At 35.0% G+C, this 25,066-nt stretch overlaps 1 protein-coding gene across 7 annotated transcripts in view; it reads left to right on the top strand.

Moving 5' to 3' along the window:
• Positions 1 to 25,066, top strand: part of TCF4 (transcription factor 4) — a 440,264-nt gene that overhangs the window by 385,427 nt on the left and 29,771 nt on the right. For all 7 annotated transcript variants that reach the window (XM_027868757.1, XM_027868759.1, XM_027868758.1 and 4 more), the window contains 5 exons: positions 2,961 to 3,093; positions 12,315 to 12,382; positions 13,889 to 13,967; positions 16,808 to 16,884; positions 21,505 to 21,708. In XM_027868757.1, the coding sequence (XP_027724558.1) occupies positions 2,961 to 3,093; positions 12,315 to 12,382; positions 13,889 to 13,967; positions 16,808 to 16,884; positions 21,505 to 21,708 (561 nt within the window). The remainder of the gene's footprint in view (positions 1 to 2,960; positions 3,094 to 12,314; positions 12,383 to 13,888; positions 13,968 to 16,807; positions 16,885 to 21,504; positions 21,709 to 25,066) is intronic.

The following is a 25,066-nucleotide window of genomic DNA, read 5'->3' as shown; positions in this document are numbered from 1 at the left end:
CACACACACACACACACACACACACACACACACACACACACACACACTCACCAGTAGTTCCCAATAAAGAAATCACATACTCTACATGTGTTTAAAAAAAAAAACTAAAGAAACATTTCCATATTAATTATGTTCTTTTCCCTATTTTTTCATTGTTTGTTCCCACTTCAGTGTCACATGACTCATTCTTATAACGCATATTCTTTTGTGTACTTGATGACTAGAACATCTAAGCCTGACACATAGTGAAGGGCTTAATAAATAAATGCTTGTTAACTGACTGACTGAACTCTCTGCTACTCTTTATTTTACCTAACTAAAATATTAATTAACTATAACGCTTGAGACTTTTTGTTATTCTCATTTATGTTTTGGTTACCTATAGGTATCGTCTATCACCTCTCTTTAAAACTGTCAGAATCTAATCTCCTGCCTTATCATACAGAGCAGAACGAACATGATTGAATCTTTTATGCACATATTGTAGTGGCACAGAGGTATCACTCTGTGAACATCGGTGCTCCTGATAGATGACTCTGCATATGGCATGTATAGTATTTTAGGTTGAATGCATGTGGACTCTAGGACATAATCCAACAGTTGTTTGATGTTTTTGTTGTTTAATGAATTCCCTAATGCCATATTGTTTCCTTGTGATTTATTTTTTAAAAGGAAAATATTGTTTAAAAGGAAGATGACAGTCCCATGACTTGAAAGTTTCATTTCTTTGGGTTTTTATTAAATTAATCTTACCATGCCTGATATAGCTCATAAATAAAATCAGCATTTTAACATCCATTTACCTCCAGTTTAACACACAAACCACTTCTTCTCTTGCCTGCACAAAGTACAGGACTTTATGGATATGCTTTATCACCTATATCATAAACTTCTTGGGAAAGCTCCTTAACTTCCATTTGATAGGCAGTCTATAAATGTTTGTCAAGTGATTTTTTAAAGTGTGGGATTCTTTTCTAAAGATTTTTTCTGCTTACCATCCCATTATCCTTTCTTTCTCTGAACGATATATCATGTTATAGGTATCTCATTAAAAAGTAGCATAATTTTAGAAGAGTTCTTATTATAATGGTGCGTAAAAGTGGGTAGGATAAATGGTTCAGGTGCCTCAACAAAAAATGTTTTTGGTTACATGTTAATCTGAGGTCATTCTGTTTATTCAAAGAAAATTTTGTCAAAGGTCACTTTGACATTGATAAAATCAACATTAAAATATATTCTATATATCAGGCATTTATTTATTAAATGTTGCCTGTCAATGAATGAACCAGTAGGGTTTTTTGGGGGGTAGAGAGGTTATTGTCATTTTGGGGGTTTTGTAGGGAAGCAGAGGGAAAAGAGAAATTGTTTTTCTTTCTCAGTCCTGTCCTAGAGGATGGTTCAAAAAAGTACGAGACATGTTCCTTGCATTCATGGAGCTTATGTATTATTTGGGAAGATGAAATTACACAAGAAACAACTTAAAAGAGTCATGAAAGGCAGTACATAATTAAGTACTAAGTGATACTTTGCAAAGTATAAGTACCATAGGAATTTAAAGAAGGAAGAGCTCTCTGACAGTTGAGAGAGTTGGAGAAAATATACAGAAGGACAGGAGGAACTGGATTAGTCTTTCAATAATGAATATATTAAGACAATAAAGACTAATGAAGAACAAATGAGTGGAATTTAAGCAATGACAACTACCTCCCATGCAACTTAATGTTATAGTACTAAACCTTACAGCTAAAAAAGTGTCCCCAATAATTATATAATAAAATAGTTTTATCCTGATATTCCACGTACAAAGAAAATACATGTTTTAGATGGCCAGTGCACTTTGTTCCATGCATGTCATATGAAAGGCATATATATTATGTTAAGAAAATCATATTATTTTACAAAACTATATGTTTTTCTTTGAAAAAATAGTTTTATACATCTTTGTGACTAAAGTACATTGTCATCTTATAGACACATTTTTGTAGGCCTATTCAATTTCAAGAGGATACTCATAGGTAGTAAGATTAATTACCAACATCACCAATTATTACATGCCCTGGAAAAAAATGACTTATACAGAATACTGTCATAACAACTTCATTTGAAAAGATGGATGAGAAAACAAATTATTTTTTAGAGATAATCTTCTAATTTCAAAGTCCACTGTGTAGTTAGCAGGTAGTACAGAGATCATTCAAAGAAAGCACCAAAAATAAAATGAGTCATTCTAAGTTCAGTTTTGTTCCATCTTAATCGAATTTGGATCTTGGTGTATGGTTCTTAACAATATCCTTTCAGATAATTCAGATTCAGTAAGTTAATCTAAGGTGTTTTTTTTTTCTCATTTCTATTTTGTGAATTAGAAAAAAAGGTGATTCAATAGTCAGCAAGAATATTTAAGACTATTAATTATTCTTTCCCATTTGATATAAAGAAAGCAAGAATAGATGGTATTGGGAGATCATGTGAAACAAGTAAATATTGATTTGCTCTTCTAAAATTTGGTATGTGGCAAAATCTTTCTCAAATGACCACTTTAGAAGCCATTAAAAAATTCTGTTAGAGGTGAGCTTAAAATGAAAGCCGAATCAAACTTCCATCAGAATTCTTATTAATTTAAGCATTTTTCAGCTATGCAGATGGAGATAATTTTTAGTGTAGTATTTACTCTATAATGTTTAGGTCACTTGATAATTACAGTCCTATTTGATGAAAACCCAAAACTCTCATGTATGCCATCTTTCTGAGGATTATACATAATTTTTTAAAATTTTATTCAGCTTATAAAATGTAAGGTCTAAGATATTTAGAGTAACTTAACAGTTGTACTTAATTATTTGTAGAATGTAAAGGCAAAACTTTGGTGCAAAATGAGTAGCTTTTAGTGAAGCAGGAAAGAAATACAGAACTGGATGGTCGTTTTTTTTTTTTAACTTCAAATTTTCTACTTCTTACTACAGAGTTATCCTTCACACTCCTCAGCAGACATCAATTCTAGTCTTCCTCCGATGTCCACTTTCCATCGTAGTGGTACAAACCATTACAGCGCCTCTTCCTGCACACCACCTGCTAATGGAACAGACAGTATAATGGGTGAGTCATAGAGAGGTCTCCATGTTAATGCATATGACCAAAAGAAAGGACTTTAGAAATGAAAGCTCATTTTTTCACTTATAGTAAGTTTGCTTGTACCCATCTAGTTTAGGCAATCTACAAGTTTCATTTTGAAGTCCTTCTTTAATAATACAGTAGCTAACATCAAAAATATTGGCTTATTCTAAATAAATATTCATAGAGATTAAAGATGCAATCCTAGAGATTTCTATTGGCATAGTTGTAACTGACCTTTCTATTTGTGTTTCCATTTCAACTTTTAACTTTTCACTTGCTTTTGGTATTAGCAAAGGAGATAGGGATAAAATAACCCTCTCACATAGAGCAAGAAGAGCTATCAACGGATTTTTGAAATGAAAAATAGGGAATAATAATATAGTAAAGCCAATTTATACCAAAATCACAGGTTGCTTTGGATCACTGATCATCATTTCTACTGAAATTCCATGACTTTGCTAAAAAAGAGATATATTGGAACAATATTCCATTATTGTTCATTTTCAGCCTGGAACTTCTAAACTTGAAAAATTAAGAACAAAGGTCATGGTAAATCCATGGTATAATTTTGCTAATTATCAGTGAAGTCTACAAAATTTAAAAGCAAGTAAAAAAAAAAGAAGTAGTTGTAGAGCAGAAAATGAAAGCATATTACACCATGCGTGTGGTTTGGCTGATGGAAAGCCCCATCACTAGAGTCATGAGTTTTAGATCCATTAGAGAATGCATGGTCATTCATTTACTTAGATGTGCTGGCTTAGGTTTCCTGTGTACTTTTGGTTTTAGTGTTTTTTTCTTTTTAATGAATAAAGTGTGGATGCTCAGAAGGGAAGAAGCAACCATAGTTAAGGGAGAAGTAGACCAAGGGAGGACTCATATATTCACAGTAAATGGGAAACTACTTTATTTCTAGTATGGGAAAAAGAGTGCATGGTTTGAGAATAGCTAGTAATGTAGGTGCCATAAGATAATAAATGCTGAATGAGCTGTAGTCAGCATAGCCATTAATCTCACAGGGGAAAAAATGATTATATTGTTGAATTAGTTGTGTGCTAGTAATTGTCTTGGAGGTGATGAGATAAGATCTTATTATCAGATGTGGTTACTATAGTCACAACGTAAATGCCAAAAGATGCCTTTGTTGTTTGTAGATACAAAGCCATTAGCTCAAGTGCAAAGGGCAAGAAGAGGAAGTCCTGAGTTAATGGGAGAGAGAGAATAAGAATTCTTTGACCACATAATAAAATACTGGTAGAATAGCAGCGATCACAAATAAGTTTGTATTTATGACAGACTACAGAATTCCTCATTTGTAAGTGAGTGATAAAAGTCTCATCATCCTTTAGTGAGGGAAGTTGCTGGAGTAATTCAACTTCACTATAAAAAGAGAAACCTTCTAGACATATCAACTAATTTGCTGGGGTTATCGGAACTTGCTGTACAGATGGGAACAGAATCCTAATGGTTGTATTTCTTAATAAAATATATCTTTGATCTGTTAAATATTTCTTAAGGAAATATTTCAAATATTCTTTTAAATTTTACTATTGCAAGTAGGAGACTTTGGTCCCTTTATATAATAATTCTCTCAGAATTTGATTTGATTTTCACAGAGTATGCTGGGCTTCAATGATGGCAGCAAGTTTTTATAACAAGATGAGAAGCCTTCTCTTCTGATGTTACTGATACTTTCCTAACAAACAGTATAGATTAATAAAATACATCTGCAGAGTTTCTAAAATATTTGGCATATATTCACTCATGCTTAAGTGCAGGAAATAAAGAAATATTACATTGCCTATATCTCAAAGAACAAACAGAGCTAATTAAATAATTGGTAAATAGGGAACACATAACGTGACATATGTTTTAGATTACACACATGATTCTGTATAAAATGACTGTAAGCAGTACTAATGCAGTAAGAATGGGGTTCAAGCATTAACACATGGGCATCATGTTTTTCATGTTTTCTTGGTGAAGATACAAGTCAGTATTTTCATGATGGAGATGCTTCCATTAGGTTACTTTTCCAATTTGAAAGAAGATCACACAACCATCTGTCACGTGTATTGAGAACCTTTTTCTTTTATGGTATTTATCTCATTGTTACTTGTGTACTTAATTACTGTCCCAGGAGTTACTTGATAGAACAAAACTTAAAATCATGGAATCATCGAATTACTAGAACTGCAAAAAATCATTGAAATAGTATATTCCAACCTGCTCATTTTACAGAAGAGGAAGCAAAATCCCAGGTTTATTCAGAATTGTAAGACTTAATAAATGTGACAAGAGACCTTCATTCTGAAACCTTAACAATTTAACCTCCTTGGGTTAATTACAAAAGGAAAAGTTAAATTGTTCTTCAATCCAGGTTTCAGAGATGGAGTAGAGTACCAAGGTTTTGGGTGAGTTGGGTTTTGCTTATTTATTGCTTTAGAAGGAAACTAAGTTTACTTTGTTTAATTCTTTTATTTCTAAATTCGTAACTAGACTTTTTAAAAAGAGGGTTACTCTTACTACATCAATGAATAACTGACTTTTATGATATAATCATCCATATGTCTTCAGTAGAAATTTATAATGAATTTTTTTTCATCTGGAGAAGTTAGAGGCATCCACCTTAATGAAGCATCAGTATAATAACTCGATTAAAATCACTTGCCAGCATCAAAATAATATTTATTTTTAAAAAAATAAACTTAAACTGGAATAAACTGGAGTAAAGTACCATGGATTGAAGAAATGTTAATTCCAGTTTTGAGTTAAAATTGAAGTAGAATAAGAAGAGAATCATGATTTGTATTCATCACTAAGTAACTTGCCTGTAGTAAAGGACCTCTCTTTACTTAGTTGGGCTTGTCCTAAAGTATCATGAACTCTTCTCTCATCAGGGTCTTACTTCAAGTCTCTCCAACATGGTAGAACAATTGTTTTCCACTAATCTAGCCTTTCAGTGACCCAAAGTGAATTCAGTACTATAGCCAAGCACCAGAGCAGATTTTTGTAACATAAGCTTACAGTAAATCTTAGGATTTAAAGGACTTAAAGGAAATCTTCTAACAGTTTGGAAGAATAACCTCTGCAATGTTTATGAGAGGACATGGATGGAAGTCAGTCAGAATGAGATGGCAAGGATGGGTTATGACCTGTGTCATTAGGGCGAAGGCTCATGTCAGTGAAATCATGGCATTACTGAAGATTTGCAGTGAATCAATCAATTCCCTATATATAGGGACTTTTTATATAACAGCTGTTGTCATGTCTTTGTCTAAGACCTACCAAGGCTGGGTTTAACCCAGAGCCAGCATATTGTTCTGGCAACACTAAAAGTGAACATTTATTGAAAAGAGAGGTAAGATCAGTTTTACAATTAGCAGACATTTGTTAAATTCCTACTATGTACAAAGTACGAAGTTCTAGGCATTGGAAATACAAATGTATGTTTGAATATTCCCCATACGATGAGGTGAAAGGAGTTGTGGGAAGTATATATCATATAAATAGGGTTAGGATTAGGAGACAGCTTAGGGTTCCCATGTACCTGCCTCTCCCACCATAAATGATTCCCTAATTCATTATACCTGAAGGGGGGGGGAACATGTGACCTAATCTCAGCAGAACGTTACCCAGGAGCATAAAAGTCCATCGCCCCCACCCCGACCCTCCAGTGTATCACTGAAAAAGACATTTTTCTCATCTAAGTGAGTCGATGGGCAGAAGCCTACTGTGATTTGGGATTTTCAGTTCTCTTGTCCCTAGAGAAAAAAATTGAGAACTGTGTATATAATGAATATGTTAACTATGATAACAAGTATTGTTTTATTAGGGCAAAGTTTCCTATGGATGATGTTGCCTATATTTAAAAAAGTCTCAACCAAAGCAGTGTTGAAAGAACAGACTACCAAGATAGATTTAATTCAGCATGTGATAAAGATTACTTTGGAATTTATCTATCTGATTCTTGAATTAACCTAGCTTGCTACTTTTGCTTCTAATGACATGTTTGTATAACATGATGCTTTTCAGTATGTGGCTTTCCTGGTAGAAACATTGTGTTCTTTTCCCCTTGAGGACTTGGTTTCTCAGTGATGTTATTATTAGAGTAGTCAAATAATATTCACTTGATTTTTTACAAGAGTCTTGAGCTTTTGAGTACATTTGGGTGATGAACAGCCACGTAGCATAAGAGAGGTATGAATTTTATCTAGTAGTATCAATGGATTTTAGTCAGGACCACCAACTAAGATTACACCAATTTGAACTTTTTTTTCTTTCTTTTTCTTTTCTTTTTCTTTGTTTTTTTTTTCATTTCTTGCTAATAATTAGGAAGTCTAGCTTCCTGCTAAACTCTCCCCCACCCCTAGACCTCCCCAACAAGTAAAGTTTTATAGTATGTATTTGTGTTCCAATTTAAGAACTGTGCAAAATACAATACTGCCTCAAAGAGAGATGTTGCCTACTTTTCATCATTAATTTCAGATCCAGAGTTCATGTTACACACCCAGCAGTTCAACAGCCAAAAGATGTTCAGCATTCTAGTCGGTTAATCTCCGATTTTAAAGAAACATTTTTTCTTTAGATACTTACCCCATGACCCAGACTTTCTTCAAGAGACTTTATGCCTTTGATATTATCTGCGTGGTGTTCCCATGTCAGGGTTATGGGTGTACGTTGTGGAGGTAGTTGGTGCTTCTGACATTTTCCAAATTCAGTGAGTCCCTAGGCAGAGTTCATCCTGACTTTTTGTTAGGGTGTGTATGAATGTAACTTTCATTTTTCCCAAAGCTGATATTAAGACAGAGAGAGGGTGGTCCAAATCAGATCTAAGCATCTTAAATTCTTCTTCATTTTGCTAAGCTTACAGCCAGCAGCAGCAGCAGCAGCACCTGTGTTCAAGTCCTCTGACTGACAATCATCTAACTGGCTGTGCTGAACCCTCCTACAAAATTATAGTTCCTCACAACCATTAAATATCCTCCATATTCATGCCAGAATTGTGTTTAGAAATGGGTCCTGTCCCTCTCCTCCCCTCTTCCCCCGACTTTGAGCAAGAAGAAATCATCCCAATTGTTGCCGACCAGCTAAGCAAACTCTAGCTTTGTTTTGTTTTGGGGCCTTTGCACATGTGACACCATGAGACACTGGAAAAAAACTGGTCCGGGAGAAGATGTGGGTGTTAATTTTGGCTCTAGTCATGTGACCTGAAGAATGTTCCCCTCACCTGTCTGGGATTCAGCTAAATGATACCTGAAATTCCTCCCCTCTCAAAAATCATGTCTAACTACAATGTAGGCAAGGATCAGATAGCTCAGTGAATACCTATAGAATCAAAGGCATGGAGAGACAAGTTTGAAGACTAAGACTTAAGGAAAGGTAGCCAAGAAATTAATGGGTACCATGCCCCATATCTGAAAAAGAAGAAATAATTCTGTTTGAAAACTAAATGAGCCTTGTTCCGGTTTTATTTATCCATTCTACTTTATCAAAGACTTAAAAAGTTGACTCATACTGGGGACATAAAATTTTCAGAGGGATGGATTTTGTTCCTTTTTTGAACTGCATATTCATTATTATGAGCATAATTCCATGTGTATATATGTACATGCAGATACATACATGTATTGTGTGCATGCATACATATATGTATGTATGTGCACACATACATTTCTGTACCTCAGTTATTCCTCATCTGTGAAATGAGGGGGCTGGTTAGATGACTTAAATTTCCTTTCAGTTCTACTATCTGTCTGTTTTAAACCTCTTACTTCCATCAATCTTATAAATATTACTAATAATTTATATGGTCTATTAAGGTTTACGAATTGCTGTCCTTACAAAAATGCTGGCAGGTTATAAAGAGTAAGGTTCGATTCTTCACATTTCATGGATAGGGGGAACTGTAGTTTAGAGAGGCTGAGCAATATATATATATATATATAACATCATACCCATAGAAAGGATCAGTCAAGATTTGAACCCAGGCCTTCTGACAATAATACCATTTCTTTTTCCCTTGCACCACTTATTTATTTCTTTTCTTGAGTACTACTTATGATAGTTTGAAGTGGTAGTATGTTTTATATTTTTTTTCAACCCACCTACCCATCTCAATGTCTTTATACATGAAATGAGAAAACTGTATTAAAATTGGTAAGAAGATTATATTCACATTGTTCCTTAATTAATAAAAATACTATCAGGTCAGAGTCTCATTTTTTAAATTAGTACTTTGCTGTTATTTGTAACTTAGAAAAAAAAAAAGCTGCCCCACCCAAAATAGTTTTTTGGACCCTTAGCTGTTTTTCAATTTTTATTCTTTATTTTGAAGTTATTTTGAAGAGACACTTTGGAGACTGTTTGACACTATGTCTACTGTCTTGTTTGGACTCTTCCTATATTGTAATAATGTGGAATTTTACAGTGTGATCTTACAGAGTAAATCTTAGAACTTCTCTTTCATGGTACCTAATTTTAAATTAAATAATGCAGTAGGAGAATGGCCAAAGAAATTGTGGTATATGAATATAAGGGCATATTGCTACCATAAGAAATAATGGCTATGAAAAATTCAGAAAAATATAAGAAGAGTTATATGAACTGATAAAGAGTGAAGTAAGCAGGACCAGGAAAACTAAATACAGTAAGTGCAATGTGAAGGAAAAGAAAAATTAAACAAAACTGAGCTCTCTATACATGGACCAAATTTGTCCCTAGACAAAAGTGAAGAAAATATATATCCCTCCTTTCATTGGAGCTATTTTCATTTTCTTTTTAAACCTTTTTTTTTTTACAGGGGATGACTCATTAGATAGGGGGCAAGAGTGGGATATATTCAGAAATGAATATGATATATTTTTAAAGTATCAGAAAAACAAAAATAATTTTAATATTAAAAATAATAAAATTTGTTTATAGGTAACCTAGTTTTGACCTATAAACTTATTTTTTAGTGTTTAGATGTGAAGAGATACCATCACATGCCGGTCACATCTGCAAATCTAAGAGAAAAATGCCCAAAAGTGGTGCTGTAGGAAAGCAGGCAAAAGGAAATATAATAATTTTATTTTAGAAACCTCATTTTTTTTCAGGTAGACAGGGGTTATTAACCTTTTTGTGTGTCATGGATTCCTCTAGCAGTCTAATGAAGCCTATGGAGCCCATCTTAAAATGTTTTTAATGTACAAATAAACACATAAAAGTAGAAAGAAAATCAGTTATTGAAATATAGTTATCAAAAGTATTTTTTAAAAAACAAGTTCACAGACTCCAAGTTAAGAATCCTGACTTTTAATAGTTAATGCTTAGGAATGAATATATATCCTTTTATTAAAAAAAAGGTTTTTTTTCAACAAGTGTTTTAACATTTTTGCTCAGTATATTTTCATTATCCCATTCTGTGATATCTGGCAATGAACTCTGAGAAGATTGTTGTAAGCAACTTTAGTTCTAAACAAGCACCAAGATAATGATGTTTTAAAACATACACATCCAACTGTAAAACGTGCATGATTCAAGGTTTGGGTTTTGTTTTGTTTCGGTCAAAACAAATGATTGATTCCAGTTTTTAGCTCTTCCACCTTTAGGTTTTGTCTGTCACCGTGCTTATTAGGCCCTGTATCTGAATGTGGGTGTTAAACTAACTCAATTAAATCTACAAAAAGTTTTATCAAAACATTTGGTATTCTCTTCACCTATATATAGTCATACTGATAAAAATGGAAAGAAAAAATAGTGTGACTAGGATAAGGCAATTATAATATCTTCACTTCACGGAATGGATTAGCACTGTAAGAAGCTAGGTTTCTATAGAATCATAGAATTTTTAGAGCTGGAAAGAATCCTAAATATCCTCTATTCCATTACCTTTATTTTACAAATGAAAAAAACTGAAGTATAACCTCTTGGTTTGAGGACATGGCTAGAAATGGAGCAAGCATACTTGGAAAGCCTATGTATTTTTTTAAGATTATATAAATATACAAAGTCTTGTTGAATTAAATCAATGGAATTTAAGTTGCCTTTTTTCTCTTCTACAAAACAGTGATGACATCTATTTCCTTAACCTCTCAAGAATATGTCTATATAGTATTTTGAGAAGTTAGCCCATAATAAATAGTATAATATGTACTATAAATATGGAAAAAAATAACTTGGAGGATCAATGTTTTGGGCAGTGTAGGGAACTTTTGTTGTAGAAATTCCATCCACTAATGCATTTTGCAACCCATCTGTGACTTAGTAGATAAGTACAAAGGAGTTACCTAAGGCATATAAGTGATTTTCCTGCAATTGTACAGCTAGTGAGTATTAGAGGTGGAATTTGAAGAGGTCTTCTCACTCCAAGAGCAGAACTAGCCAATATGACACACTGTCTCTTCTTCTTATATATCATGTTATACAATTGATGTATATTATAGTTACCTCAGAGATATTAACTATACCTCTTTTTTGAAAAATAGCTTAGTGCTAGAAGCTACTTGTGAGATGCTTCAGAGAACTACAGATAGGTTTCATTTGTATGTTGTTTACTTATAATTCATTATTTAACAGTAGATTAGTGTGTTTGGGATGATAAAGATAAGCCTTAAGAGTTGCTAGCATAATTTTATCCTCAGAATTTTGATTTGATTGATTCTGGTGACATAGCAATTTGTTTCTCTGTTAATAAATGATATATAAAGAAATATTTTTATACATTTCATTTTTCTACAGGTCATATCTATACAGATTCATTGTTTATTTAGTCCAGTGAGCTATGAGGGAGACATAGTGTTTGCTATGTGTCAAAAATTGGTGTCAAAAATAACCTAATTTCATATCGAATAGAGTAATGACTCTTTTGGAGACTCCAGAGACTTTAAATTGAAGTGTCTTCTTTCACTACAAATTTTTTATCTATATGGTTACTGCCACTCACCTATCACTGTTCTTAATCAAAGATAGGGCAAATATGCATTAGGACATTTAAAAGAACACACCAAGGTGTCAGGTGTATATTTGATCTGTAAAAAAAAAAAAAAAATTGTAACATGAATATTTTTGACATCTACCTTAGCAAACAAATTAATGCTAATTAAAGATTAATGTGATGTAATTAGCATTAAAATGCAATTAAATTATGAGTAAGTGGACTAGGAATAGAAAATTCTGAAATGTTGTACTGCCTGGTTTTCACAGTCAGCCTTTTGTTTTTGCAGCAAATAGAGGAAGTGGTGCAGCAGGCAGTTCACAGACCGGCGATGCTCTGGGGAAAGCACTTGCTTCGGTAAGAAAATATTTACTTTGGACTCCACATTTGCCGTTGTAAAAGGGTGAACTTTAATCAAAAGTGGACATTTGAAATTTCAGAAAATGAACAGCAAACAGGATAGGTTTGATCCTAGAGAGTATCAAACTTCGTTGTAAAATATAATGTTCATTGGTTAAAAAAGGGGTGGGGGTTCTTGGAAGTACATGAAAACTAAAGATTTTATTCCCATCTTTCTTCTTCTAATAGTTATACTAAATAGCAATAGGGTATGTGTGTACATATCCTGTTTATTTGACATTATCATTTCTTTCATGTCCAAAATTACTTAGTTTCGGAAGACATACCAGATTGGAAGTACTCTTCAGTGTCACAATATCATTCATTGATTGTACCCCAAGTTCTCAAAGACTTAGAAAGTGCAGTAATTGAAAAATATTACAGTTACAGAACTTAATTTATCAGTTTGATAATGGAAACAGCATCAGATTTAGAGATAGAAGATTGAAATGCATAACACTGGGCAAGTCATGTAGCTTCTGTGGGCCTGAGAATTCTCATCTATTAAATGAAGAGGGGAGGGGGGTTGGATAAGATTTATTTGGGCTGTTTTCATCATGGAAGTTCTGTGATTTTCTTAACTGGTAAAAGTGTACTGCTGGGTTTCCTTGCTCTACTACCAAGAGGCAAGGGTTGGTTGGACCTGGAAAAAAGGGCACATTTTATCTCTGTAAGAGGCACACATGATACTGTCTGTGTAGACCAAGCCTGTGTACTTATAGATATAAATTGGAGATGTTTTCCATTATGGCAACGACTTAGGAGCTCCAATTGGATATCTGCCATCACTAGAAGTATCAAATGAGTTCATTTTACTATGACATTCTTTCCAAAAATAGTGCTTTAAAAAAAAAAACTTAGTTCTTACAACTAGTTTCTATACAGACAAGCCATGACCACAAGGAAAAATACATGGATCACAGAATTATAAAACTGCAAGAGCTCCTGTATTTTTTATACAAGAAAACTCAGGTACAGAGAAGTTAAGTGATTTGTTCAAGGATGTGTAACCAGTTTGGGACAAGCTGCTAGAACCCAGCTTGACCGACTCTAAGCCCATGATTCTTTGTATAATGCCATGCATTCTCACCTTGTTCTACCTTATCATATTACACAGCTGTGAATGCATCTGGGTTAATCATGCTCACTGAACCCAACTGGGTCATACAGAATTCTAACCCTGTCATAGAGCATTGCTTTTAACTAATATGAATGGGCTTTTATTATGTTTTTGAAGGTGTTATTTTCCAAAGGTGCTATTTAGGAAGCCATATAAGCATTTCTGATCATGAAGACTCCAATAATCAAGCAATTTGTGGTATCAGTCCTTTTTGGAATTTGAGATGATCCCATTAGGGTAAATTGGCTATATAGCAGGGCTTCTTAACCAGGGTTTATTTTAGGGTTTGCTTTATAACTTGAGTTTTTGTATTGAATGATCTTTTTTTCTTTTACTGTTTTAAGATCTATTCTCCAGATCACACTAACAACAGCTTTTCATCAAATCCTTCAACTCCTGTTGGCTCTCCTCCTTCTCTCTCAGGTACTGTACTTGAAATTTGATTTCACAATATCAACAGAAATTAGTACATATCATTTCTTATAAAAATAACTCCCTTAAAGCTCTGTAAGGTTTGTAAAGTGACGTTCTCATGACATAGGCATAGATTTTTGTTTTTGGTTGGACCTGTGATTTTATTTGTAAGGGGAATTTCTAGTCAAGAACTTCCCATAACAGTGCAAATGAACTACCTCAGGCAGTGAGAAGTTAAGTAACTTCCCCAAGGGTACCCAGAGGTAGAATTTGAACTCACATCTTCATGCCTCAAGGCTGACTGTGCACACCTCTGGATACTGCCTCTCAAGAGAGACACAGTAGGCGGTAGTATTTCTCACAACTCTAGCACATTTAGAGAAGAATAACAGGACATGCTGTTTGGAAATGTTACTGTGTATTTTACCCCAGGTTATATGGATTAGGTATGGATAGAAAAAGCACTAGAACCAGGGGAGGGGATCCTGCAGCCTCGAGGCCACATGTGGCCCTCTAGGTCCTCAAGTGAGGCCTTTTGACTGAATCCAAACTTCTGTGTTCTGTGAAGTTTGTGTTCAAAGGGCCACATTTGAGGACCTAGAGGGCCACATGTGGCCTCGAGGCCACTGGTTCCCAACCCCTGAAAGACCCATGGAATATGAGGAAGACCTTTATATGTCTTAAGTTTTACCTCAGTCTGTGGATGACATGAAGCAAAAATGAATAAACATATCTCAGATGGCAAAGTTCAGTTAACATATTCATTTCAACAGAAGGGAAGTGTGCTCAAAAATTACGTTTTATAGGGATTTATAGAATTTTGTTGAGTTCTTTAGTGCCATAGGAATAATTTAAGAGAAAAACCTTTTTTGTATCAACAAATTGTGAGAAAAAATCTTGGTTAAAAAAAACCATTCTAATTGAATTTATAATGTAATTGATTTTCATGGTGTGGACATTTAGCTGGGACAAGAGTGAGATTAATCGATTATGAAAAATATCTATAAATTAGTTTAGTTTTGAGAGGTGCCTCTCAAAAGGCTTAGCACAGCACCTAATACAAGCATTTCCAATGGGCTCTTGGCAGTATTCAGTACCCATATTCTTTATGGTGTAGACAGGTGACTTCTAATTGATCAACTTTTGTTGACATCCATAACAATTTATTTTAATTAATACCTTATCAGACTGTGTTTTTAAAGTCTTCAGTGGGGTAGACGATCTAAATTCAGTCAGATATTTTCTCTTCAGCCGTCTGTTGCATCCCATAACATATATGTTGTCAGCTGTTTTTGATGTTAATTTGTGACAGGGACATTTTAAAACTACTAGGTTTCTTTGCAAGAGAGGAATCAAATTCTGGGACAGGAGTGGTAGTTTACCTAAGATTCCATAGTTTGCATCTACCCCTCCTTAGGCAGAGGAGAGACCCAAAGATGAGAGAAGTTTATGGACCCTGATATCCTGGTAGCAACAAAGAGGAATTGAAACTAATTATAGAGGGGGAGTGGCTATTGTCAGGTGATGAACTGAGCATTAATCACCTAGTGCTTATGTTAATACAATGGAGATGTTGAAGTATTATTTTACTGACTGTAACCCAGTCTTTTCTGCAAGCTGTGACCTGTACCTTAGGTAAGTGAAGAACCACTAATGTTAGTGTTATTTAGCAGGGAGGGAAGAATACAGGATAGCTTTAAAGTCAGTAGTTTAATAGATATGTAAAGTAGCCTACTCAATAGCATAATTTTGGGGCACAAAAGTACATACAGTGTTCAGTGGCACGTTGGTTTAGGAACATTGAGGCAGAAAAAAAATCTTTCATAGTCCTATTAGAAAGTTAGAGAAGATCACATGTTAAAAAAAAGTTAATTTTTATGATGACATGGATTTAGGGACAAATATTAATCCTTGTTTCCATGTCTTATCATTTGATCTTAAACCATGTGCAAGATCAATCTATATGCTCTTTCTAAAACAAAATTAATTGGAAGAGAATCACCTTTTCTTCACCTCAGACAATAGTAACATCACTTATTGCCCTGAACAAACTCTAGAGTTCTTTATTTCTTCAGATCTCTGCTGCCATATATATATATGGCATTGTTTCACTAAATTCTGATGTGGAAAATAAAACTTTGTAGTACTCCTTTGCTTTTAAAATTGTAACACCTTGGTTAGTGCTATTCTAAAGGTAATTCACAAATTTGGTAGGCTAGAAACATATACATATATTTAACAAGAGCTTTTCTTCATATTCAAATTTTGTGACTACAAAAGAAAATAATTTACTTCACAAATTACCCTTTTATCACAGTATATTGTATTACTGATTTTAATGTGGAAAGAATGGTTTTACTCTGCCATTGTTTGTAATTTTATAGTCATAAGAGGTTCTTATAGGTAATCATTGGTCACAAGTGACCAGTGATTGAGTGATTTATTAGCATGTATCAAATGCGTGCTTTACCACAGTAAGAATAGTGATCTGGTATGAGCTGGCTTTCCATAAACAGCCACTAAACCCTTCTTAGTATTTTTTTTTAACACACCACTTCTCCTTTTAAAAGTGATGTTTCCTCCTTCAGGAACTGCTCTCAAGTATAGTTTCAGAATCAACGAAATCATCTCTGTTAGGAGGTAATTTGAGGCCCAGTATCTATGTGTTTTACATAAAGATGCCTCCCCATCCCACCGCACACCCACCCTTGGTGTTTCAGAAGGTCTCTGTATGCCTCCTCTGTAGCCTAAATGGAGATTGGTATTTCCCTATCTATAAAACTACCTAAAATATTAGAAAAATATTTTAGTTTGTAAGGTTCTAATTGTGATTTCCATTTTAATATTAGCAGGCACAGCTGTTTGGTCTAGAAATGGAGGACAGGCATCATCATCTCCTAATTATGAAGGACCATTACATTCTTTGGTATGTCTGATACGTTAACATATTCTAACCTAGCAACTTTGGTGCCATGTTTCCCCTTTTATAGCTTTTTTTCTACCCTTCAGCCCTCCCCTCCCCCCCCATACACACTCTCAAGGTTCTTATTTTATTATAATTACTACAACTATTTACCACGTTGGCACAACTGAGCTGCTAACTCAGCCTGTGGGCCGGGAAAGTTAAAAAGTGATGGTGCTGTAACTGGACCTGTACATAGACCATTACAGGTGCTACTTTAGCACCACCAGACCTCCATATTCGGATCCCTGCTGCCAATTTTTCTGTCCAAATTAATTTTGACTGACAATAGCAACAAATGGGTATGTTGCCTCTAGTTGGACAAGTAGCATGGCTACTGCACTGTCACCACCAGCAGCAAATTGTGATATTGTATCCTACGTGAGGCTGGGTTGTTACAACTCTGGAAATGTATTCTTAATTTTCTTTCTAGAATAACTAGGTCATAAAAATTTTTCCCTAGATATCCATTCCCTTGTGTACTATCTGATTCTTGGCTGCTTACAGTTAATTCCGTAAGTTGAAGAGTAATACTGGTAATGAATAAAGTTCATTGCAATAAGGTTTGAATTTCTAGTGTAGAGAAGCTAAAATTTTCTAATGGTTTAATAAATAATATGTTCATATTATGATTCAATGTCTGTAACACTGAAGTTTATCCCAACTCATGGCGGATAATGCCAGTATCATATATCAAATAATAGTAGTCTATTATCTGTCTCAATCACTTTCTTCTCAGATTACAAGCATGTATAGAAGAAGGGCAGATACCTTCAGTCAAATTGAAATATGATTTTTTTTCTTCAAAGTCTTGGGATTAACACTGAGAAGAAGGTTCACACTGACTATCCATACATAGAAGCTTTATCTTGTCTGTGTTTTAGTACCTTTCTTCCTGTATTTGCATGTATTTATTAGGGACTCTCATTGCACTTAAAATGATCTTTTTAAAGAAAATTTAAAAGAAAAACCCAAAATGTAAAAGTAAAGTGTTTTGTTTGGTTTCTGTTTTTCTTCCTTTGACATGTCCCTTGCTACAATGTGTGGAGCAGTTGGTGATGGCGAATATGCTATGCACCTAAATGCAACATTGGTTATATTCTGTTCTTATATAGATAATAATATGAACTGACACTTTAGGATTTATCAAACATTTCCCTTTGAATAGCCCTGTGAGATAAGGTATGTGAATATTATCATCTGCATTTCACAGATGAGTCAACTGAAGCTCAGAGAAGTCAAATATCTTGTCCATCTTCACACAGCCATGAAGTGGAAGACCTGGCTTTTGAATCCAGACCCTTGAGTTGAATGCTGCTTCCATTATACCACATATGTGTCACCAGTTCAGTTATTTCAATTTTGTATGAAATATGTCTGAAAAATGAGCACAATGTTAAAATCTGAAAAAAGGGTTTTCAACTGGATAAGAAAACTTTTTGAAGATTTAAGTTTTAAGAAACGTTTTTGAAGACTTAACTAAATATTCTAGAACAGTCTATCAAGTTTGTAGTGCCTACCTACAGATTTGAAAGATTGCCCAACAGTGCTCGTCTCTATAAACCACCATCTTTCTTCTCTGGGTTTTTGTGACATGGCTCTCACTTGGTTCTCCTCCTACCCCTCTGACCATTGCTTCTCAGTCATCTTGGCTGGATCATCATCCATGCTACATTCCCTACCTGTGGCTGTGTCCAAAGTTTCTGTTCTTATACTTCTCCTCTTCTCCGTTTACATCCTTTCACTTGGTGACTTCATCAGCTTCCAGGGTTTAATTGTCAGCTCTAAGCAGATGATTCCCAGATCTCTCTCTTCAACCCTAGTCTCTCTCCTAAGCTCTAGCTCAATGTTCTGATAGGCATCTAAAAGTCCACATTTCTAAAAAAAGGAATTTATTGTCTCTTCCCCAAACCTCTCTGCCCCCTCATTTTCTATAGCTAACATTTAGCAGCTCGGTGGTGCACAGAGCACTAGACCTGGAGTCAGAAAGACCTGTGTTCAGATCTGGCCTCAGACTCTTATTAGCTGTGTGACCCTGGGCAAGTCATTTAACAATTGTTTGTCTCAGTTTCCTCACCCACTCCAGTATCTCTGCCAAGAAAGCCCCAAATGGGGTCAGGAATAGTGAGACATGACTAACTGACTGAACCACAGCAACAACAACAGCATGGATATGTGGATTGCTAGAAGGTTTGCCAGTGCTTTACATTATCATCTCATCTGGTAATTTCCCACTTTCTGTGGAGGGCTTCACCATCCTTTGGGTCATTCAGGTTACCAGCCTTAGTGTCTTCCTCTATTCCTCACCTTTCTCTACCCCATATATTGAATCAGTTGTTGAGTTTGGTCATTCTCCCTTCACATCTCTTCTTGCATCTGTCTACTTCTTTCCACCTGGCACAGCCATCACTCCAGTTCAAGTCCTCATCACCTGTCATGTGAATTCTTGCAGTAGCCTATAAAGGGATATCTTTGCCTCTAAGGTTCCCTCCTTTTCAATTAACCATCCACCAGTATAACTTAATGGTGTGTTTGGTGTGCCCCCAAACCATTTGAATTTCTCATTGTTTCTGGGAAAGCAAGCATCTTAAAGTGTTTCAGCACATACTAGGCACATCCTCAAGAGAATTTTCCCATACAGCTACGAAAGTGAGTTTCCTAAGGCAATAATATATGACCATGGGACTACCCTCCTCAGTAAACTCCAGTGGCTCCCTCTTACCTGTAGGATCAAATATAAACTACTCCATTTGGCATTCAAAGTTCTTTGAATCCTGGCCTCAGCCTACCTTGCCAGTCTTAAGTATTATTCCTACTCACATGATAATCAACATGGTGCAGTAGCAGTTAGAGAAATGGCCTTGCTTCTAGAAAGACCATTCTGTGTGACTCCAAGCAAGTCACTTTAGGAAATTCACATAAGCTATAAAAAGGATGCCACCCTGTGTTGTTGAGGGTGTTTTCTCAGCTGGGAGTTCCCTGTAACCATGAATCATGGCTACATTCTCTCTCCCCTTGACACACTCTAAAGTACATCCAAACTGATTTTCTTACAGTTCCTCACACATAACACCCAATTTCTTCTCTGTGTACTTTTGCAACAGCTGAATCCCAAGCCCAGAAGGTGTTCCCTTTTCACCTCTGCCTCTTAGAACTGCTGGTTTTCTTCAAAACTCAAGTGCTACCTTCTCCATGAAGCCTCTCTTGATTGCCCCAGCTGCTAATGCCTTCCCCCAGACACCCAAAAAATCATGTTGTATTCATTTTGTATATATCTTGTATATATTTCTACATGCACGTGTTTTCTCACCAATGGCATGTAAGCCCCTTGAGGATGGGAAATATTTCATTTTTTTCTTTATACCCCAGTACTTAGCATAATGATTGGCCCATAACAGGCTTTTGGACTGATACAAGGACTAGTTCATACATACCACAATTTATAACTGTCATTGTTCTTTTGTTGGGTAAATAATCATAGATCATTTCAAAAGTAGTCGTCAATCTTCCCAATCAGACTTCAGTAAAAATTCTCTGTGTAGTAGGCCATAGAGATCAGTTTTTTCCACGTGGTACAGGAAGAGTTAAAGTAGTCCCAATACATCCCTTTACCTGAAAAAATTATACTTTCCCAAACCTGCATGGAAATCTGTTTCTAGATTATATCTGCAATCACGATCATGGCACACAACCATGAGTTGAAGGCCTCTTACTCAGCAAATTTACATTTGTGGATCGCCTAAGCAGGGGCAACTTTTGTATTGTCTTTATCTTTTATTCTGTCCTACATTTCCAGCATTTTCTTGGGAGTAAAAATGTGCATATGCTAAGCAATTTTCTCTACGGAACTAAAATTTGGGGCCCTTAAAGAAACTAAATCTTCAAGACATTTGACATCGGAGTAAAGATGAAACTTAGGATAGTTGAAGAACAAAGTCAGACATAAGTAGACAGAACTCAGTAATAGATTGCCAAAATAAACTGGCTGACAGATTGAATCATTCATTCAACTCAGTATACACTTACTAATCACCTACTTCATAAGGACTGGATGTGATACAGTGTAAATGGACAGAGGGCACTACTCTTGCTTTTACGGATCATTTAATTTGGGTAGATAAGACCTATGCACAGACATGAAGCAGTGATCTTTTCTATCATAGATTTATTGGAGTGTATAAGTATTCTCTGCCAGAGTACTCCTAAAATTAAAATGCATGTTTTCATTTTACAAAGTAACTCTAAAGTCTCTTTAAAGATAATGCAGTGTGGCATAACATAAGTACAGTTTATGTCCCTGAAGAATTATTGAATCTATTTTTACTCATGAAAATGAAACTACAGTGTTGGTTGCATTTCTCATCAGTTTTCTAGAATGAAGGGTTTTTTATGTTAATTCTTATTCTAAAGAATACCGACTTTGATGGAGAAAGAATGTAGCAGGGTGCTATTTTTAGTTATAAACTCTCAGAGTCCTCCTTTCCCAACTTACGTTGGAACCTCCATCGGCAAAAATGTGACTTACAGGCTGAATTTCTGTTTCATCATTAATTGATCTTTCTATTCATTCACATAAACTTACAGCAAAGCCGAATTGAAGATCGCTTGGAAAGACTGGATGATGCCATTCATGTTCTCCGGAACCATGCGGTTGGGCCTTCAACAGCTATGTCTAGTGGTCATAGTGATATGCATGGATTAATAGGACCTTCTCATAATGGTGCCATGGGTGGTCTTGGATCAGGATATGGGACAGGTCTTCTTTCAGCCAACAGGCATTCACTCATGGTAAGTTTTGATATTTACCCATCATACAAACTTTAAAACTGTTTTATGGGATTAGGCATTTGGGTGGCATATACCCTTTTTTTTTTCTTTTTAATGTTTACTCTTATCACTTCAGCTTGAAGTCCTATCTAAGATGAGGCTCATTTGCTATAATTTCATATACAGTTGGTTTTTGTTTATTTTATTTTATTAGAAACTCGTTGAGTTTCTTCATAGAGGTAATTGTATGAATCTGTAGTTCCATCTCCAGTTGTATCTGAAGATTTCTCTATTGGTATGATATATTTGTTGGCTTTATGGATGAAATTTTTATTTTTCCCAACTAAAAGAATGTTCATCTTCAATTGATGGAGATGCAGTGAATTACAAAAATGCATTTAGTTTCTTTTTACAGTTGCTAACTATGCCTGAAAAAAGTTATGTGACTTTTATAATTGGTGAATTTGACTTAGCTAAGGAGAAAAAAATGAGAGGGGAAAAAGAATATACAAAATGAGTACAAATTTTTAAGTTATTCTTTTTTGATCTATTGCTTTTTCTTATGTTTCTTAATAAAAGTATTTCTGTCCTGAATGAAGTATTATCAAGAGTCACAACATGGTGGAAGTCATTTATAGGAAACAGAAGTGTGCTAATTTCTGAACAGTGACAACTGACTCAATTCACTTCAATTAAACTGTAAAAATATGCTATTGAGTATCAGAGCTAAATCTCTCTTTTTTTCCTTCCCCTGACATCTCCCCAATAAAATTATCTTGGAGTAATTGCTTGTTTGTCCATGGCAGTTGTTGAGAATTCACAAAAGGAAATTCTAGATTGTAATTTAGCTTGGCCTCAGGTAATGTGTTAAGTACTCTTGGGATGTAAGATTTTTTTGTTTGTACAAAGCTCCTTTTTCCCCTCCAATGTTTAAACAATACTGCTTTTAATGAAGAAATCTGGCTTTATTAAAAGCCAGATCTGTGACTTACAACCATTTCTGCATATCTACTCTCAATCAAGAGAAAAAGAATTTAATTTTTGTAGCTTTGTTTGCTTTGCATATGTTAAACTGATGCAACATGCACCCAGGGCATCACTTCAGAGACAGTTTGTTCCATAAATATGTAAAGTTTCTCCTTAAATACCAGATGTAGGTGAAGTTGATCTTTAAAATAATAAATCAAGTTGTGCTTGTTGGAAATATTTGATCTCTGGATTGCCTTCTCATTTGTGAGAGGTAAGAAGGAGGAATAACTAGAACACTTAGGGGTTCAGAAAGACAGAGGATGGGACAAAGGCATCATCAGCACCAAGAAGAGGAAGAAAATGTATCTAGCCATGTGCCTGTATTTTCCAGTATCATATTTTATTTAATTATGAAGCATGTCAGCAGAGGCAAGAGTGCTTATCATTTTGCTTTTGAAGACAAGTTCCTGTTCACTTCTCTGAAGACATTTATAATCCAATGAGAGGATAATTGCAAATCCAAGTAGATTGGGCAATGTCCCTCCAGAGATGCAGCCCAGTGACAGCAGTTTGCTCTTTAAAGCAGTTGTGTTTGGCAGTGTTTTTTTCCTTCCTGAAAACCAGTCGGCTAGTCCTCAGAAATAGTGTTAGTCATTATATGAATCTGTAACTTCTGTAAAAGCAACAGATTTGGTATTTTCCTTTGTAAAAACTGGTCTGAATTTTCAAGCAAAAACATAAGAACAAAGGAAATAGTTTTTGAATATAGTCAGTCTGAAGTTAGCCTTTGACCATTTCATACATTCCACACTGAAAAGGAAGTTAAAGAAAAAAAAATATTCCCCCAAAAAATTCAAGGAGGATACTGGTAATGTTTTCCACATTTGAATTTTAATACATGAAACAGGCTATAAAACTTTAGCCAGCTGCAGTAAATAAAGCAGCAGTGGGAGGTATGGACCGGAAACTTGTACAGAATGTGCTGGTGGGAGTCTCTTTCCCAACTGAACGAACACCTTCATTTTTTGGTTTCATAGTAGAAGAAGCAAGCCATAGTAACATGAGACCCATTCCTGGGATTGTGTTGTTTCCAGTAGATCTTCCTTATACTCTGTCCTCAACAATTTGTCTTATTCAAGAGTAGACAGCACCAAATCCTTTTGTCCTTCTTGCATGCTTTCTCTTCCCATGCAAAAAAGCAATGCAAAACAAAATAGCAAAATAACTTGGAATATGATACAAGCAATTCCTTCTACAGACTTTAAGCTATATTGGGGAGGACTAGATCTTTGATTCTGCCATAATGTTATCTCACTTAATTGTTAACATATTCTACTTAGCTTTTAATTCATGAATTGTTTTCCTTGGAACTCTGAAGTGGGCCTTCAGTGATTCAAGTTTTCAATAATGAAAGAGTTTCCCAGCAACACAGTTCACAACACTACTAGTTGCATCCTTGTAGGTTTTCTAGATGTATGCTTTAATCCTGTCATTGCCCCTGTTTAAAACCTTTTAGTAGCTCTCTTTAATCTAGAAGATAAAATTTATATTCTTATCTTCTATTGAAAAACCTCTACAACTTACCTTCCCCATGTTATCTTCCATTCTTCTGTACAGTCTTTCTCCCTAGCCAGACTTTCTGCTCACTGGTCCAGAATTATATGTGTGTATTCTTGTATCTCTACCATCTATCTATCTCTACCATCTATATATCTCTACCATCTATCTATCTATCTATCTATGCACACACATATATACACACATATGTGTGTATATGTGTGTATTCTTATATCTCTACCGTTGCTATCACTGTGCCCACTGCTTGCATCGTCCATCTCTTTCTTTTCTCTTCTATGACCCAACTCCTTTGTGGAGCTTCGCTAGCTAATCCAACCTCCAGCAATATCTCCCATCTTTGAGTTCCTGTTAACTAATGTAATCTGCATCATACAACTTAGCACTCAAAAGACATCTGTATATTTATACACACAAATGTGTGTCTCATTTTGAGAGGCTGCGTGACAATAGTAGAAAGAACACTAAAATTAGAACCCAGGAAACTCAGCTTTGAGTCTTACTTGGTATGTGACTAAACTTATTTCTCTGAACCCCAACTTCCTAATCTGTAAAATGAATATGCTAATATTTTCTCTAAATACCACGGAGAAGGAAAGCACTTTGTCAGAAAGATATTTTGTAAATTCTGAAGAGCTCCATTAATGGGAACTATTATTGTAATACCCTTTTGATTCATGTTCTATCTCTCCAACCTATGGCAAGCTCTTCTGCCTCAACTCCCACAACTTTTATCCTCAGAGACACAACAAATATATGTTTATTGAATCTTCCTTAATTTCAAGTTGTTTTGGTGATGCCATATGAAGGTCTCTGTAGTCCAACATGCTTACAG

The sequence above is a fragment of the Vombatus ursinus genome, unplaced genomic scaffold (genome assembly GCF_900497805.2).
Source record: "Vombatus ursinus unplaced genomic scaffold, bare-nosed wombat genome assembly UNPS02014791.1, whole genome shotgun sequence".
NCBI classification, from domain to species: domain Eukaryota; kingdom Metazoa; phylum Chordata; class Mammalia; order Diprotodontia; family Vombatidae; genus Vombatus; species Vombatus ursinus.
This window is presented reverse-complemented; position numbering and strand designations above follow the sequence as displayed.